Here is an 18,760-nt window from a genome sequence, read left to right on the forward strand (position 1 = left end):
TATTGCCTCCTCACTAAAAACAAAAATTAATATTTTAAAAATGGGTAATTTTTAAATTTTAATTTTTTTTTTTGGAAGATATATATATATATATATGGATAAGTGCAAATTTTTATTTTTATTTTTATTTATTTTGTGAAAATAAGAAGTGAAATTCAAAATTAATAATAATAATAATAATAATTCTGAAATTAAAAACGCATCTCGAGAGGTGTCTTTATCCTCTTCTGCTTCTGCAGTTAATGGACAAGAATTGCTCTAACTGGATAAACCCGAGTGTGTGGGAGAGAAAATTTAAAATTTAAAAATAATAATAATAACAAATTATATATATATATATATTTTAAAAAAATACTCTAAAAAATAAATATTTACAATTTTACATCTCAATTTTCGTCTAAAATTTTATAATAGGACCCATAGTTTCGGTATATATATATATATATATATATATATATATATATATATATAATTTTTTTTAAATTTTTTTTAAAAATACTCTAAAAAGATAACTATTTACAATTTTAGATCTCAATTTTCGTCTAATATTTTATAATAGGACCCATAGTTTCGGTATATATATATATATATATATATAATTTTTTTTAATTTTTTTTTAAAAATACTCTAAAAAGATAACTATTTACAATTTTAGATCTCAATTTTCGTCTAACATTTTACAGGAGGACCCATGGTTCTGATATATATATATAATTTAAAAATACTGTGAAAAGTAAATATTTATAATTTTAGATGTCAATTTTGGTCTAAGGGACCCATGGTTTATGTATATTTACAAATTTTTTTAAATTTTTTTTAAAAAAACATTAAAAAAAATAATTATTGAAAATGTGGGTCCCACTAGACACGTGATTTATACACCTTGTTGCACCACTAATATATATAAGTACCCACTGGGGTTCATGTTCTTCACCATTCTAAGAAAATCTCCCATTGTTCATTACAAATTAACCTTCCGTCTTCTTCTTTTTTCTGCAACTCTTTGAAGCTCGTGTCGGTGGCGCAGTTTCACAGTGTGTCAGTGCTTTCAACGTCCTGTGACTTCGCCGCAGCGGAGAATAAAACATTTAATTTAACAACATTTTGAGTAATTACGGTTTCGAACCGCTCACGTCCTCATTTTCCTTGCTCGCTCTCTGTTTTTAATGGCTACCAACCACCACCATCAACCACTCAACATCTCAGCTCCGCCGGGTGGCGGCGGAGCCAACGGCGGGTATGATGACGACGGCCGCCCTAAGCGAACTGGTGAGTGGTGGCGGAATTGGGATTTTGGTAAAACTGGGATTTGAGGTTGAGATTTTTAATGTCTTTTTTTTTTGTTTTGTTTTGGGTATATAGGGACGGTTTGGACGGCGAGTGCTCATATTATCACGGCGGTTATTGGGTCGGGGGTTTTGTCGTTGGCTTGGGCGACGGCGCAGCTCGGTTGGGTGGCTGGACCTATAGCGATGTTGCTGTTTTCGTTTGTGACTTATTATACTTCCACTCTTCTTGCTGCTTGTTACCGCTCCGGCGACTCTGTCAACGGCAAGAGGAACTATACTTACATGGACGCCGTCCGGAACAACCTCGGTAAGAACAGCCACCGTCTCCGCGGCGGAGCTACCAAATTTTCAGGGGAAAAAAAAGGCTAATCTTCTGTGTTTGGGTTAATTTTTTTGAAATTTTTTTATGTTTCTCAGGTGGGTTTAAGGTGAAGTTATGTGGGTTGGTTCAGTATGTGAATCTGTTTGGAGTAGCCATTGGATACACCATAGCTTCATCCATAAGCATGATGTGAGTATCAAATTGTGGAGTTTGGGAGGGTTTTTTTGTTGAATTTTTGTTTGAATTTTTTGGTTTGGGTTTGAACAGGGCAATCAAGAGATCGAACTGCTTCCATAAAAGTGGTGGGAAGAATCCTTGCCATATGAACAGCAATCCTTATATGATTTCGTTTGGAATTGTGGAGATTTTTCTGTCACAAATTCCAGATTTTGATCAGTTATGGTGGCTCTCCATTGTAGCAGCTGTTATGTCTTTTACTTACTCCATTATTGGACTCATTCTTGGAATCATTCAAGTTGCAGGTCACTTATTTCTTCTTGTTCTTGTTGTTCTTGTTGTTCTTGTTGTTCTTGTTGTTGTTGTTCTTCTTCTCTGAAGATTTAACAATGGTTTCTTTTCAGATAATGGAAGACTCAAGGGCTCTCTTACAGGAGTTAGCATTGGCACTGTTACTGAATCCCAGAAGATATGGAGGAGCTTCCAAGCTCTTGGGGACATAGCTTTTGCCTACTCTTTCTCCATTATCCTCATTGAAATTCAGGTAAAAGAAGATTTTGATACTCGGAGCGAGAGATTTGAACCTGTGATCTCTAAGAAGGGCACGTTTAATAACATGTCCTTGTTTCAGTTTCCTGTTTGTGTTTCTCGTTCCAAGGAATGGTTGCCTAGGAAACGAGCGATAAACAACAGGAAACAATCGAGACGAATCTCGAGAAACAAGAAACGTTATCAACTGGTCTTTAGGTACTAATTTTGATGGTTTATGAGTTCTAAATTTGGCGTTTTGTTTGTAAATAGGACACAATCAAAGCTCCTCCATCAGAAGCCAAGACAATGAAGAAGGCTACTCTTCTTAGTGTAATAGTGACATCAGTTTTCTACATCCTGTGTGGGTGTATGGGTTATGCAGCCTTTGGAGACTTTGCTCCTGGCAATCTCCTCACTGGTTTCGGCTTCTACAACCCGTTTTGGCTTCTCGACATAGCGAACGTAGCCATTGTTGTCCATCTTGTCGGTGCGTATCAAGTTTTTTGCCAACCGCTCTTTGCTTTCATCGAGAAATTCGCGTCAAACCGATTCCCAGATAGTCAATTCATCAACGAAGACATCAGTATCCCAATCCCAGGCTTTCGCTCCTTGAAACTCAACCTCTTCAGGTTAGTTTGGAGGACAATCTTCGTGATCATCACCACTCTCATCTCGATGCTCCTCCCGTTCTTCAACGACATCGTCGGACTTCTCGGAGCCTTGGGATTTTGGCCTCTCACTGTCTACTTCCCTGTTGAAATGTACATTGCACAAATGAAGATCCCAAAATGGAGCACAAGATGGGTCAGCCTCCAAATTCTCAGCTTGGCTTGCCTCATAATCACCATTGCAGCAGCATCTGGATCTGTAGCTGGAGTTATTCAAGATTCCAAGTCAATTAAGCCTTTTCAAACCATCTACTAATTCAATTCAAAATTTACCTTCGTCATTAAATTATTACTACGCTGCTGAACAAGAACGACCACAAAACAACACCCATAAATGCAATCCCTACTGCACTTCTCTCTTATAGCTTCAGTAACTTTTGTAATGGTTAAATTTCTCTCTTTTTTTTTTAACTGTTGAGTAAGTAGTAAAGTAAGGACCCCATGAAGGAGAGTCTGTAAATGGTGAATCCAACAGATTCACACGTTTCAATCCGAAGACTGTAACTTTTCCTATTTCCTTAAGGAAATTAGAGTATTCACATGGAAAGTTTCATCTATTTGAAATTTATTACTTTCCCCACCTTTTTTTTACCTTTTAATCCCTTCATTCTATTCTTTAATGGAAGAAAGTATTGGGTATATCAGTCAAATTATAAGATTAGATGTATGATTCTAAAGTAAAGAAGTTAAAGAAAGTAATTTACACTAAATGAAATCTCCTTCAATAGAGGAAAAGTTCTCCTTTTTTTCAATCTCTTCTATACCCTATTCCATCAATGTCCATTGGAACTAAAAAAATGCACAATAATAATCATTTCATGGAAGATATGGAAGTACTTTATGGGCACCATTGGAAGTGCGCATGGGAAATTCTATGCATCCATTTTATGGGGAACTTAGTACCTTTTAAGGGCACCATTGAAAGTGCACATTTGCCCCATTTTGCATTGCTCAAATGGGAAAATGTTCTTGTGGACCATCCAATCCTTGCAAATGGAACCCATACGATTCAGTTGACTAAAATAGTGGATGAGATTATGTGAGATCTCACCTCGGTTAGAGAGGAGAATGGAACATTTCTTATAAGGGTGTGGAAACCTCTCCCTAACAGACGCGTTTTAAAAATCGTGAGACTGACGACGATACATAACGGGTCAAAGCGGACAATATCTGCTAGCAGTGGGTTTGAGTTGCTACGAAATGGTATCAAAGCCAGACACGGAGTGGTGTGTCAGCGAGGACGCTGTGCCCTCAAAGTGGTGGATTGTGAGATCTCACATCAATTGGAGAGAGAAACGAAGCATTATAAGGGTGTGGAAACCTCACACTAGCAAACACGTTATAAAAACCGTGAGACTGACGACGATACGTAACGGGTCAAAGCGGACAATATCTGCTAACAGTGGGTTTGGGCTGCTACGAAATGGTATCAAAGCCAGACACGGAGTGGTGTGTCAGCGAGGATGTTGTGCCCTCAAAGGGGTGGATTGTGAGATCTCACATCAATTGGAGAGAGAAATGAAGCATTCTTTATAAGGGTGTGGAAACCTCGCACTAGCAGACATGTTATAAAAATCGTGAGACTAACGACGATACGTAACGGGTCAAAAAGCGGACAATATCTGCTAGCAGTGGGTTTGGTCTGTTACAAAATGGTATCAAAGCCAGACACCCGAGGACGTTGTGCCCCCAAGGGGATGGATTGTGAGATCTCACATCAATTGGAGAGAGAAACGAAGCATTGTTTATAAGGGTGTGGAAACCTCACACTAGCAGACACGTTATAAAAATCGTGAGACTGACGATGATACATAACGGGTCAAAGCGAACAATATTGCTAGCAGTGGGTTTGGGCGGCTACGAAATGGTATCAAAGCCAGACATCCGAGGACGCTGTGCCCCCAAGGGGGTGGATTGTGAGATCTCACATCAATCGGAGAGAGAAATGAAGCATTCTTTATAAGGGTGTGGAAACCTCACACTAGCAGACACGTTATAAAAACCATGAGACTAACAGCAATACGTAACGGGTTAAAACAGACAATATCTGCTAGCAATGGGTTTGGGTTGTTACAGATCAAAATATATACATATATATAATTACAAATGCCAAATTTAAAGAAGATCTTAGATAATTAATGAGCAAAAACAAGACATTAGGGGTAAAAGTAAAATTTTTCCTGAGCAAGTAGACATACATTTATGCTAACAGTTTGATTGTATAGTGATGAGAACTGAGAAACAACTTAGGAACAATTCAATTGAAAAAAGCAAGTCCTACATAATATTCCAAGCGGAAAAAGCTCTTGCTGTCTTTGCCAAGAGAAGGAAGGAAGGAAAGAAAGAAAAGGCTCTTGCTCGTGACTCTTTTTTGTTTGTTTCTTTGATATTTTGTTTTCCTTCCCAACTTTTTTGACTTTTATGGTTACATGATTGCTACCACTCTTAGAATAGCGACCACAAACTTTTTGTGACATGTTTCCAACATTGTTTATACTGCGGTATGTTTCATAGGTTTTGAGGCAAGTTTTTGAGAGTTCATATTTAATTCATGGATGTTTACGTGTTAAAATTCCGACATAAACTATGGAATTTTATTATTTTCTTATAGTTTGTTTGGATCATGAATATTATATGATGGGTTATCTGAAAGTTACAAATCTTGGACTTAAAACGTTTAGGAGAGAAAGTGATCTAAGATAAGGAAATCAACTACAAGGAGAGTAAGATTCGGATTACCTTGTTGATCTAATATCTCAGGGCAAGAACATTGTTTGAGATTCGAACCACTCCACAAGCAAGATCGATCATGTCTAGCTTGAATGATTCTTGTTGATCAAATATCTCAAACACTTGTTTGAGATTCGAATCACTCCACAAGCAAAATTGATCATGTCGAGCTTGAATGATTCTACATGCAACCTAAACTACATAGAATTGCAAAGAAACTTAGTCATTGGCTAAAGAAGAGCACAAATGCTTCTTTGACTACATTTTCCAAGTCTGCTTACAAATACAACATACATGGCTTATATAGCCTCAAAATGAAACTATTAAAGGCATTCCAAGAGTTGTAACATTCATACTTTATGGCCATAATTAGCCATTATGTAAATGTAACCGAAATTAAATAAAAAGTCTTAAAATACAATAACTCTAAATTACTTAACCCACCCAAAATTTATAACAATCAAACACTTCATTCTTCTTCAATGTGGCATGAATTGAAACATGTTTTGATAATTTTGACAACCTTTTCTTCACAGTATAGTATATTGTATGATTGATGTCTTTTGGTTCATATCACTTCCTACGGTAATTCAGTAGGCAGTGTCAAAAAAGTTGATACCGATAATTATTGGAAAATATTGGGGAAGGACTTTTGTGGCAGACTTTTAAATGATTTGTCTAACCTTCCTTGGGCTATGCTAAACTACAAGATAAGCTGTTTTTGCCTCCCAAACAGCTTGTGTGAGGATATAAATCGTTTATGAACCAGATTTTTGGTGGGATTTCTGTGTTGGTTCAAAGAAAGCTCATTTGTTGAGCTGGAAAATGCTCTGTACTTGCAAGGAGTGTGAGGGGATGGGGTTCAGTGATTTAAAATCTTCTAATCAAGCTATGTTTCCCAAACAAAATTGAAGGATCAACAAAAACCCTTATAACCCATCTTGTACCTAGAGAAGTGTTGTGAGATCCCACGTTGGTTGAAGAGGAGAACGAATCATTTCTTATAAAGGTGTGGAAACCTGATATGAACCAAGAGACATCAATCATACAATATACTTCAATGTACGGTTGAAATTATCAAAAAATATTTCAATTCATGCCACATTGAAGAAGAATGAAGTTCCATGTTATCAATTTTGGGTAGATTACAATATAGAGTAATTTAGAGTTATTGTATTTCATTAATATATTTTAAGACTTTTTATTTACTTTACAATTACATAATGGTTAATTATGGTCATAAAGTATGAAGGTTGCAACTCTTGGAATGCCTTTAATAGTTTCATTTTGAGGCTATATAAAGCCATGTATATTGTATTTGTAAGTAGACTTGGAAAATATAGTAAAAGGAGCCTTTGTGCTTTCTTTAGCCAATGGCTAAGTTTCTTTGCAATTCTATGTAGTTTAGGTTGCATGTAGAATCATTCAAGCTCGACATGATCAATCTTGCTTATGGAGTGATTCAAATCTCAAACAAGTGTTCTTGCGTTGAGATATTTGATCAACAAGAATCATTCAAGCTAGACATGGTCGATCTTACTTGTGGAGTGATTCGAATCTCAAACAATGTTCTTGCCTTGAGATATTCGATCAACAAGGCAATCCGAATCTTACTCCCCTTGTAGTGATTCCTTAACTTATTATAAGGGTGTGGAAATCTCTCCCTAGAAAAAGCGTTTTAAAACCTTGAGGGAAAACCTATAAAGATCAATATCTGCTAGCGGTGGGATTCGGCTGTTACAAATGGTATCAAAACCAGACACCAAGCGGTGAGCAAGGAGGACGCTGGCCCCCAAGGGGGTGGATTGTGAGATCCCATATTGGTTGGAGATGAGAACGAATCATTCCTTATAAGGGCGTGGAAACCTCTCCCTAGCAGAGTCATTTTAAAACCTTGAGGGGAAGTCCAAAGAGAACAATATCTACTAGCGGTGGGCTTGGGCTTGGGCTGTTACAAGTATATTGTGGGGTCGAGATCTTTTTCTAATAAGCTATCGTTGGAAAGTTGGAAATGGGAGGTATATTGACATTGTCAATGATTCGTGGATTGACAGAACAGGTTCCTGTAAACCAATGGGAAAAACTCACTAAAGAAAAAAAAGTTGCTGCAACTTTTGGATGATAGAAACAACAGGAACAAGTCACTTTGTCGCTCAATATTTGATTCCCCACAATCAGAAAGGGTGGCCAGAAAGATGAAGTTATTCAGAGCCTTGACAACAAGGGTGTCCTCTCGATCAAAAGAACTAACCACCTTGCACGTTTTCAGATGATATTCCAAGACTTAAAGGCTCAGTATCTCTATGTGCAGGAAAAAGCAGGAAGATGTAGGATCGCACAACAACACACACTCGATCTAGATGAACACAAAGAACAGGATAGAGAAAATGCAAGGAGAACTCTGTCTAAAGGATTTATATTGATGACTTCAAGTATGTACCGTGAGAGAGAATATAGAGAATACACAAAGTACATTTTCAAAGCTATAGATAAACACAAAGAACAGAAAATGCAGGGAGAAATCTGGCATGAACATCTACTATATATAGCTATTTACCATATATACATTTACCGGATATAGATATAACTTCACCGGATATAACTGGATATAGCTTTACCACCGGATGTAACCATTGACGAAGCTATAAATAAGATAGCAGGCTCTCTAACCTAGGCTTCCTAACCTAACAGTAGCAACTCGAAACGAATTTGGTTCGCATTCCTCCCACAATCATACAATTTGTTTGTTTGTGGGGATCTTGGAGTGCTAAAGACTATCAGAATCGGTTTCAAGCTAATTCAAGCATTTTCAATTTGGAATTACCACAACAAGATTAATTCAATTGGTTTCCCTCCAGTTTTTCATCATTTGTTCCTAGTTATTGATAAATCTTCGACAAATTCAATTAGAAGCTGAGATTCTTACCTGAAGTCAGTTTCGAGAGAGATCCCACCGAGTCTGTTCGTAGGTCTCCTCCGCCAGAAAACGTCTGGAAGCTCAATATGGATGCTTCTTGGAACGTTTCGCTCGATCGTGGTTCATTACTCCGCTGGTTCATCGATCTGCGCTGCCTCAAAAGAGCTCAAGAAAGCTTGGTCGATTCATGCTCTTGAAGCTGCTGTGATTCTTGAGAGGTTATCCTCCATTGTTGATAATTTCAACGCTCACACGATACCTATTGTGATTGAATCGGATTCCTCAAAGATCATTAATCTCCTGAATGAGGTTGAGGTTGATTTAACTGAGACAAAAAGAAAAAGAAAAAACCTCATCAATGAGATCTCAGCGTCGGTCGTGTTTTTGTGCAGGGATTGCCAGTTGGAGACTCCGTTGCGGTGGTCGGTTACCAGCTCGAGGTCGATTCCGCCGTTCTGAAATTCTGTTTCGCCGTCGCCACCATCGTTCTCGTCCTACCGGTGATACCGTGCGGGCCGGGGTTTGGGCTGTTTTATTGGGCCCAAAAGACCATGGGCTTTAAGAGAAAGTGGGCTGAAGTAGACCCCTAGATGTCGCGTGGGCTTGATTTTGGGCTTTTTTGTTTAACCCATTTGAAGCATAGAGATAATGGGCCTTAGAGTTGTTGGGCTGGATGTAGCTAAGATTTTGTCTCCTTGTGGGATTTTATTTACATTTATTAAAACATCTAAATTTCATAAAATTTATGGGTAACTAAAATTTTGAGTAAACTTTAGGACGGAGAAAAATGGCAAATGTCCTACGAGCGCAAATTAATGACCCTCGAGATTCAGTAATACGAAGAAGACTAAATTGTTTCAAGCATCAACAAAACCAGAAGCGTCCCTTGTTTCAAAGAGAGGACGGGTTATTCACATTTCAAAGACAGATTGAAAGCTAAGCAATGGTAATTCTAAGGATGTCGGAGAAAAAAATAAAGATATTGTGAGATCACATCGATTAGAAAGAGGAACTAGTACCAACAAGAACACTGGACCTCAAATGGGGTGAATTTTGAGATCTCATATCGGTTGAAAAAGCGAACGAAACATTCTTATAAAAGTGTAGAAACCTCTCACTAACATACGCATTTTAAACTCTTGAGGAAAAGCTCAGAAGTGAAAGCCCAAAGAAACAATATCTACTAAATGTGAGTTTGGACCGTCACAAATGTCTTCTACATTACTCGTAATTTCATAGATTGGTGGTAAAAAGGGTAAAAGAGAAGCAAATTCACCACAATTAATTCTTTTAACCATCTTGCTCTTCCTGAAATCTAATAGCAACATCAAGGGAAAGCACATCCAGAGGGTAAAAAACAGAAGAAGAAGAAGAAAAATGGAAGCACTTCCATCAGTAACTTTCTCCCCTTTTCTTCTCCTGTTCTTTTAAGCCCTTTTTACATCTAATTCAATGAAACTACAATCCCTACTACTATTGCCTCAGGTTAATTTCCCTTCTTTTTGCTCCCAAAAAAGGAAAAGGGTTAAAGAAAGGAACAACTCTTTCTCATGGAATATGATCATTTTTCATTTACCTGCCCCTTCTTCTTTTCATGGCTGCACAAATCATCAATTAGTTCAAGTAATCTTCTACCAAACTCACCCTAATCCAGAGCTGGATCCAGTAACTGGCCTCATCATTGGGTGACTGAGAGAAGGCTGTGCATTGGTTGGACCATTGAACATGGCATTAGAAGAAGTCGTGGCGGGCTGCTGCTGCTGCTGCTGCTGCTGAATTGATAAGGGTAGCCTTTGCCCTAAACCGAACATCGACTGTCGGGGCATGTACGACATGTGGGGGTGAAGTGGTTGGTTGTTGTTATACCCCGAAACGCTCGGCTGTGAAGCTGGAGGTGAGATCATATTCTGCCTACTGTTTGTGTTATTGTTGTTGACCATGGAAGGGATAACGCCCGGTAAACTTGCAGGTGACGAAACTCCAGCAGCAGTTCCGAATTGGATACCTAACATTCTTGCACGCTCTGCAACAAGCCTCTGCCTTGTCCTCTCAACTTGTTCGCATTCCTTCATTAAGAAGGTTTCTACTTCTGCAAACTGCTTCAGCTTCAGCTCCAGTCTTCTTAACTGTTGCATAAATTTAGATAACACAAAGAACATTACTCAAGTTTCAACCTTTCCAACAAACAACAGACAGTCGTTCTATCCAAATTAGAAAAATATACCAGGCGATCGTCTAGCAAAACGTTCGTTATTCGATTTTACTTCAAAAAAAATAATGGCCTAAACTTATGAACAGGCTTTTAACCGATAAAAAATTGCCACGTTTAGTTGTAAAAGTAAGAACAGGAAAATTTTGGTAAAAATGGTCAAATATAATGCATGCATGTTCAAAAACCCTTTGTCAGTCATTTCTTAAATGCATCATGACTAACCAATTGAAGTCAATAGGTAGTAGTTTTGTGAGATCCCACATCGGTGGGGGAGAACGAAATATTCTTTATAAGGGTGTGGAAACCTCTCCCTAGCAGACACGTTTTAAAAACCTTGAGGGGAAGCCTAGAGGGAAAAACTCAAAGAGAACAATATCTGCTACTGGTTGGCTTAGGTTGTTACAAATGGTATCAAAGTGTCTAGGACAATGTCAGTGAGGAGGCTGAGTCTCGAAGGGGAGTGGACACAAGGCGGTGTGCCAGTAAGGACGCTGGGCCTCGAAGAGGGGTGGATTGGGGGTCCCACATCGATTAGAGAAAGGAACGAGTGTCAATGAGAACGCTGGACCCCGAAGGGGAGTGGATTGTGAGATCCAACATCGGTTGGGGGGGAGAACGAAACATTTTTTATAAATGTGTGGAAACCTCTCCCTAGCATACGCGTTTTAAAAACCTTGAGGGGAACCCCAAAAGGAAAGTCCAAAAAGGATAATATCGGCTAGCGGTGGGCTTGTAAATATTTCAGATCAAGCAGAACATTAACTATAAACGTATAGTGCTGAATGATTAAGCGAAGAGTGCACTGAGTTTCTGACAAATTCAAAAAATTATAACAGTGATACCTGGTGATTTATAATATTGGCAGACAAACGTTGGATTTCTCGTTCTTCATGATCAGCAAACAATTTTGCCTTTGTTGCAGCCGCAGCAAGGCCTGCTTTTGCTGCAACTTTAACTCGTTCAGAAGATAATTGTGTTACCTCAGTCTCTGCCTTGTTCTCATCTGAATTTGACCACATGTATTGCATAAATTTCCGAGTAACATAAAACATTCGTCAAGAAAGAGAACAAGAATGAGTAAAAGTCATTCTCAAACCAAACCTTTTTGCTCAACTGAATTTGGAAGTTCTCCATAGGAGCCACTGTCTCTGCCATGTGTGATGTCGACATTCGTCCTTAATATTGAAAAGGAAACTTCAATTTTGAAATAAATCGTGATTTTAAGAAAGAACTGATGCAACTGCATTATAATAGATAATGACGTCAACAAGATTAAACTCTGGGAAATTGGAACCTGCATCGTCCTCTAAAACACTAAAACAAGGTTTCCCATGTAAAACAGTTCTTACCAACAGTCTTAGCATCAGATATTACAAGATCAGAAAAGAGTTCAAACCAATCAACGAGTTTTTTAACCCTTGCAGTTGCAGATAAGAAATTGGTCATTGAACGTTAAATGGAAGAGAGACATGTCTTGGATAAATAAAACTAAAACAACATAGACGATTATAGTAGAATATGCACCAATTCTGTAACCGCCCAAGCCTACCTCTAACAGATATAGTAGAATATGCACCAATTCTGTAACAGCCCAAGCCTACCTCTAACAGATATGGTGTTCTTTGGGCTTTCCCTTCTGGGTTTTCCCTCAAGATCTTAAAACGTGTCTGCTAAGGAGAGGTTTCCACGCCCTTATAATGTATGTTTCATTCCCCTCTCTAACCGATCTGGGATCTCACAATCCACCCCCCTTGGGAGTCCAGCGTCCCCATTGGCACACCATTCGGTGATTGGCTCTGATACCATTTGTACGGCTCAAGCCCACCACTAATAGATATTGTCCTCTTTGAGTTTTCTCTTCTGGGTTTTCCCTCAAGGTTTTAAAACGTGTTTGCTAGGGAGAGGTTTCCACACCCTTATAAGAAGTGTTTCGTTCCCCTCTCCAACCGATGTGGAATCTCACAAATTCTATCATCTAAATAGAATGTTGTAATATTTTGCAGTTACTGAAAAAACAATGTTGAGATTAAATATTAACATCATTTGTTGAAGAAAAGTTTCCAAGAAAGAAAATACCTATTGGCGTTTACAGAACCCTCCCTTTGAAAGATGCTCCCGGAAGAAGCTACGCTGTCCTCAGATAAAGCAGCTAAGGATGCATGAGCACATGATGCAGCAACTCTTGGTCCAACAGCAGATGCGAGAAAAGCAACCTTGTAAATGTCCAAAAGTTAAATCAATTCCAACGCTATTTACAAAATGAACTACTCATTTAAGAAACTCGAGCCCTATATCTAAAGAGAAGCTCACAGTCAGAGTTCTTTGCGTTAGATATAAAGCAATATGAAATGGAAATGAAGAGCCAAAATCTCAATGGAAGTGTCTCCTTAGCAGTATAATATGTTAATTGGAAATTAAAGAGGTTGGGAATATAGGCAATGCTATCAAGGGACAGCAGATAAGCCATCTATGGTGGTGGAAACAGTAGCATTTCAAGATATTACCCAGGTCTATCATTTACTGAGATAAGACTGGACTCAACAGTAAAATTTTGTATTCTAGTTGAAGGTAAGAATTAAGATAGGAAGAAGGAATAGAGCTCAACGTCCTCTTTCCGTTTTCTTCATTTCTTTTCAATGATCATGGTGAGAGTCGAGCCAATTCAAAGGCACCTTGCTCGGCTAATCGTCTAGACAACCTCCTTACCCTATTCTGTATCGACACGTAACTACCATATTTAAACTATAACATCAGAGAATCTGACTTGCCTACACCTGCCCATTTGAAACAATCCCTCGGTGTTTGTATTCCGATATCTTGTGTGCATTGTTATTACTCACAAGCTACTAATACTAGTACTACAACTAATCCACTCCAGGTCTCAAACAGCTTCAAACAGGGCTAGGCTCCTCACTGCTCTGCCCTGCTTAATTGTCTTATACTCATTATCCCAAATCATCGACCAGGGCATCCTTTTTCTACCTCTACTCATGAGTTATTCCCATAAATGAATCAGCTGACACAATGGAATGATGGCACAACAAAAGAAAATAAGTAGATAGCAGAAAATTTTACTGGAGCGGGGTGATCTATGATAAAGGAACATGGCGTAACTAGATGCTTCGGAGTTCGGAAAAAATATGAAATATTATAGTTTTGCACTGGTTTCTTTTTTTAACATGGTTTCTTTTCAAGTTCAATGGAATGTTGTTCTGAAACAATTCAATTCTTCAATTTTACTTGATGAACTGAAAGACATATAAAGCATCAAATAAACGGACACGTACCAACGCCATGACTGGGTTCTGAGAATTAGCAAACGGGAGCCTATCACGCATCTCTTTATTATCTTGAGAGGAAGAACCTAAAGAAATAAACAAATATTTAGAGAGAAAATGTCAAAAAGTCACCAACAGTCAGTTAAAAGTTAAAATATACCTGCTACATTTCCGTTCATATTTGAATGCGACTTCTCATTATCTTCTCCATGTGAAGAATTGGACGAGAGAGAAACACCAGGCACGTCAACGTTTTCTAGAAGGCCATCCTCCACTGATAGACGAAGAAAATGTATAATGCATTGAGCTTTAGACTTGGACCCAACATGTTCTGTAATTTCGTTCCAGTTATCATTATACAATTCTATTGCCTCTAAAAGCAATAGAGTTTCTTGATCAGTCCAATTTTCACTATCTAGTTCATCATAATCTTTCGTCATGTCTACCCTCAGAAAATCAATACTTGCATGACCAGCAACATATTTGCCTTCATAGAAGCAGTCGGAGCAAAGTAAAACATCAACCTGTAGCAAGGATGCCAATAAGTCGTTAACGAAAAAAGATCCATAAGAATTCAAGGGATTTCTAAAAGTTATGCATCAGAAGCAATTCTCTTGCATGGTATAGGCTCACTATCAAGAGTTAAAAGAATTCCTATTGCCTCAAGATCAGGACTTTGATGTTTCTCCTCATGGCAAGCAAAGACACCTTTTCCAAGATTCCCAAAACAGAAATCCTCTAAGTCACCCACGACGACAAAAGTACAGGTATGGATATGCTTGAGGAGAAACTGCCTAGTAATACAGATCTCTACTACTTCCTCTCATTTCTCCCCCTGCAAAATGGAACATCCTAGACCCCAAGGTCTCTAGAATTTACGATATAGGACAACCATAAGGGTTCAATAATTTTAAACGCTGTCGTCTTTTGTCACATGAAATATCACTATCACGGCATTGTTTTCTAATTTTCATTGTATTTATTGTCTCTAACTGTGTTTACCGTTGCCCTGACAATCATCATTCTTTCAGGCATATATACAAGCGTCATATGCTGACCCCGAGGAACTCTGAGTCAGACAAACAATGGAGTACAATATGGTGATAGAAACTAACCTCCTTCTGTGATTGGTAGTATGCAATGGGAACAGGCCGAGAACAAGAGCTACAATAATTTTCAGCTAGACGCTCACGAATTTTGTTATCCAAATCACACAAATCATCGTTATCATCATGGCATGGAAGAATCGAATAGACCTCATTTGCCTTGAGCCTACATTTTGGTTTGTCAAATTTGATCAAGCTATCGATAGGCTTCAAAGCAGCTGATGGCACATGAATCTCACCATTCATATCTTCTCTCAAGTATGAACTACTATTCCATGGTTCACAGCTAGGTGCAGGAGCACAATAATTAATAATACCCCAATGATCAAGAAATCGAACAATTCGAGTTAAATCTTCATTACTGACACCATCAATCAATCCTTGGAAGTCTGAAACTGTGACCCTTCTCTCAGGATTCTCCATGTATTTCGCAACAACAAAATTTCGAATTTCCATATACTTCTCGGGAGTGCGGTCAGGAAATTTTCCAGAGAAAAAATGTGGAACAACTTGTCTCTCAAGTCGATGCACCGTGGCAGGTGAAAACCAATCTGTTTCCAAAAAATCGACTGTCACATGTTAGATAATTTTCCTCTTCTCCCTATACTCAATTAAGTATATGTTATCCTGAGGCACAAATTGAGTGCAAACGCATCGATCTTGCTACGTACTTATACTAAAACAAATAAAGTTTATATAAGTTTTCTACCCACTCAAATCCTGAATTAAATTCGATCACACTAACAACTACAAAAATTATTAATGAATTCAAGCTATTCAACCATATATCTTACATTTGGAGCTGATGTTTCATTGGGAAAGAAAAACATTGCAATTCCCTAAATAGTTGTTCACAATAATGCTAGACAAAACCCATGAACTTATCCCACAACAAATGTAAGGTACAGATGGCAATGCAAATTGTTTACCCTCAAAATATATATGCAAGAATTAATTAACTTGAGGAGGACGAGAGGATCGAACCTGAGTGCATAGGGACAACATGTACCCTACTCCCAAACCTCTTAACCACGCCACGCCCCTCCATAATCGGTGGAGGCGTTATTACATAGGCGGCGTTGCCAGCCTCCACCCTCTCCTGATCCAGCAACGCCGGACTATCCGCAGGCATAGCAGACAGGGCTTGGAGCTGCCCATAAGACACATTCTCCAAAATCAATGAATTTCCAGGCAGCCCCTTACTTTCTCCGAACTGATTTGCCCTCTCCATTGCCACAACGGCCAACACAGAAGAGTGAGGCCGAGTGACAACCCGCTTAACGACCTGAGGAAACTCGGAGACTCGCACTTTATCATCCGACAGGAGTTCAGGCTCCTGTAGGCTCGAATTGGGCGCGGATTGAAGGTTAATCTGAGGATCCTCAGAATCATCGTTGTTATCGCGTTCCATTTCTTCATTTTCAGCCGCGGCAAGGTCTTCATCTTCATCTTCCTCCTCGTGCTTGTTGCTGCCGTTGTTATTACTATTAGGGAAGTTGTTTCTGCGGCCAATTTGCGAATCCCTCTTCTTCTTCCGCCATTTTCCACGAGACCCTGATAAGGGTTTTGTCAAAACCAAAAATTAAACACCATAAACAGAATTGAAGATGAGAAATGATGAAATTTCACAGAGAGAAGAAGAAGAAGAAGAAGAAGAAGAAGAAGAGAAGAGAAATCTAGGGCAGATGAATTTACCAGATGGGAATGAAGGAGAAGCTGGCATTGTTGAAGAAAATCAGAGAGGGGGAAAGAGAAATTTGTGGGGTCGTTGATTGTTGTTATGCTACGAAATTGAAAGCATGGGGAAGAGGAAGATTCTCTCTCTAACTTCCTCTCTTGCCTTCGCTTTGCTTTGCGCTTCCTCACACAGAGAGAGAGAGAGAGAGAGAGAGCTTTGATTTTTGTTTGCTTCGCTTCTGAGGCTCTCTATACTCTTTTGCCCAAGCGAAAATGTCAAAGACCATTTCTTTCTTTTTTTTTTCTTTTTTTTTTTTTTTCTTATGTCTTCCCAATTCACTCCATGTGCTCGTGTATATATTCTCGATCGAGATGTTACTGGTCCACGTGTATACTATGTGCTCGTGTACATGTTTTCGGTCGAGAAATTATGTGAAATCCTAGACTGGATCGAGAGAGGGAATGGAATATTCTTTATATGGGCAGACGCGGTTTAGGACCTTGAGATGAAACCTTGGGAAGGCCCGAAAAGAACAATATCGGCTAGTGGTGGGTTTGGGTTGTTACGAGTTATTGGTCCACGTGCTACGTGCTTGTGTACATGTTTTCGGTCGAGAAATTATGTGAAATCCTAGACTGGATCGAGAGAGGGAATGGAATATTCTTTATATGGGCAGACGCAGTTTAGGACCTTGAGATGAAACCTTGGGAAGGCCCGAAAAGAACAATATCGGCTAGTGGTGGGTTTGGGTTGTTACGAGTTATTGGTCCACGTGCTACGTGCTTGTGTACATGTTTTCGGTCGAGAAATTATGTGAAATCCTAGACTGGATCGAGAGAGGGAATGGAATATTCCTTATAAGGGCAAACACGTTTTAAAACCTTGAGATGAAACCCTTGAAGGGAAGGCCCAAAAAGGACAATATCAACTACTGGTGGGTTTGGGTTGTTACGAGTTATTGGTCCACGTGTATACTACGTGCTTGTGTACATGTTTTCGGTTGAGAAATGATGTGAAATCTTAGACTGGATTGAGAGAGAGAACGAAATGTTATTTATAAGGGTGTGAAAATCTCTCTATAGCAGACACGTTTTAAAACATAGAGATGAAACCCTTGAAAGGAAGACCCAAAAAGGACAATATCTGGTGGTTTAGGGTTGTTACGAGTTACTGGTCCACGTATATACTACGTGCTTGTGTACATGTTTTTTGTTGAGAAATGATGTGAAATCCTAGACTGGATCGAGAGAGGGAACGAAGTATTCTTTATAAGGGTGTGGAAACCTCTCCCTACCAAACACGTTTTTAAACCTTGAGATGAAACCCTCGAAGGAAAGGTCTAAATAGGACAATATATGCTAATAGTGGGTTTGGGTTGTTACGAGTTACTGGTCCACGTGTATACCATATTCTCGTGTACATGTTATCAATCAAGAAGTTACTAGTGCCCACGTGTATACGTTCTCGACCAATGGTTTATTACTCTACATGCTCATATATGTCTTTTGAGTCGAGAAGTTAAGCTTACCGGGCCATCGAATTTCATGGCTAGTTGACTAACAATTTCTCAAACTTTTTTGTCTTTTTTTTCCTAAAAGACTTTCATTAATCTCCCGTATTAGTTATTAATTTAATAGGAATCAACTCGATGCTCTAACTAACCCCGTTTAGTGGGTAATATTTTCATTTTCACTACCCAGTACCCACCAAATTATGGGTGTTCGTATGACCCGATCACCCAAACAATCCAAACTACCTAACCACGTTAAATTAGATGTTCGGTTCAAGTACTGTACACTTTTTTGGTCAAGTAAACTCATCCAACTCGAAAATATAGTTCATGACATAAAAA

General features: G+C 38.7%; 2 protein-coding genes and 1 long non-coding RNA gene across 4 annotated transcripts; 1 reads left to right on the forward strand and 2 right to left on the reverse strand.

Moving 5' to 3' along the window:
• The first annotated feature begins 925 nt into the window (after positions 1-925).
• LOC111797244 (amino acid permease 3) lies at positions 926-3,544 on the forward strand. The gene is made up of 6 exons (XM_023680201.2): positions 926-1,269; positions 1,363-1,596; positions 1,707-1,800; positions 1,879-2,093; positions 2,193-2,332; positions 2,590-3,544. The coding sequence occupies exons 1-6, from the start codon at positions 1,167-1,169 to the stop codon at positions 3,241-3,243; spliced, it is 1,440 nt and encodes a 479-aa protein (XP_023535969.2). The 5' UTR covers positions 926-1,166; the 3' UTR covers positions 3,244-3,544.
• Positions 3,545-3,568: 24 nt separating this feature from the next.
• On the reverse strand, positions 3,569-9,125 carry LOC111797247 (uncharacterized). 2 transcript variants are annotated; one of them, XR_015421308.1, is made up of 3 exons: positions 8,986-9,125; positions 8,644-8,893; positions 3,569-5,914 (listed from the first exon to the last, which is right to left on the reverse strand). It is a non-coding gene; the product is annotated as an uncharacterized LOC111797247 (long non-coding RNA). The 2 variants fall into 2 exon arrangements; XR_002815504.2 differs by lacking the exon at positions 3,569-5,914 and having other exon boundaries at positions 8,505-8,893.
• Positions 9,126-9,881: 756 nt separating this feature from the next.
• LOC111797064 (SWI/SNF complex subunit SWI3C) lies at positions 9,882-17,147 on the reverse strand. The gene is made up of 9 exons (XM_023679949.2): positions 16,926-17,147; positions 16,215-16,784; positions 15,240-15,781; positions 14,285-14,648; positions 14,134-14,210; positions 12,923-13,059; positions 11,948-12,021; positions 11,689-11,849; positions 9,882-10,760 (listed from the first exon to the last, which is right to left on the reverse strand). Exons 1-9 carry the CDS (start codon positions 16,951-16,953, stop codon positions 10,275-10,277), a joined length of 2,439 nt encoding a protein of 812 aa, XP_023535717.2. The 5' UTR covers positions 16,954-17,147; the 3' UTR covers positions 9,882-10,274.
• Positions 17,148-18,760: the final 1,613 nt, after the last annotated feature.

The sequence above is a fragment of the Cucurbita pepo genome, chromosome 6, assembly GCF_057944985.1.
Source record: "Cucurbita pepo subsp. pepo isolate OVF chromosome 6, ASM5794498v1, whole genome shotgun sequence".
Lineage (NCBI taxonomy): Eukaryota > Viridiplantae > Streptophyta > Magnoliopsida > Cucurbitales > Cucurbitaceae > Cucurbita > Cucurbita pepo.

Coding starts and splice junctions, on each gene's coding strand:
- LOC111797244 (XM_023680201.2), top strand. CDS start 1,167: ATGGCTACCAACCACCACCATCAACCACTCAACATCTCAGCTCCGCCG. Junction 1,597..1,706: donor CGCCGTCCGGAACAACCTCG/GTAAGAACAGCC, acceptor TATGTTTCTCAG/GTGGGTTTAAGGTGAAGTTA. Junction 1,801..1,878: donor GCTTCATCCATAAGCATGAT/GTGAGTATCAAA, acceptor GGGTTTGAACAG/GGCAATCAAGAGATCGAACT.
- LOC111797064 (XM_023679949.2), bottom strand. CDS start 16,953: ATGCCAGCTTCTCCTTCATTCCCATCTG. Junction 12,022..12,922: donor GGTTCTGTAAACGCCAATAG/GTATTTTCTTTC, acceptor TTCAATATTAAG/GACGAATGTCGACATCACAC. Junction 10,761..11,688: donor CCAATATTATAAATCACCAG/GTATCACTGTTA, acceptor TTTATGCAACAG/TTAAGAAGACTGGAGCTGAA.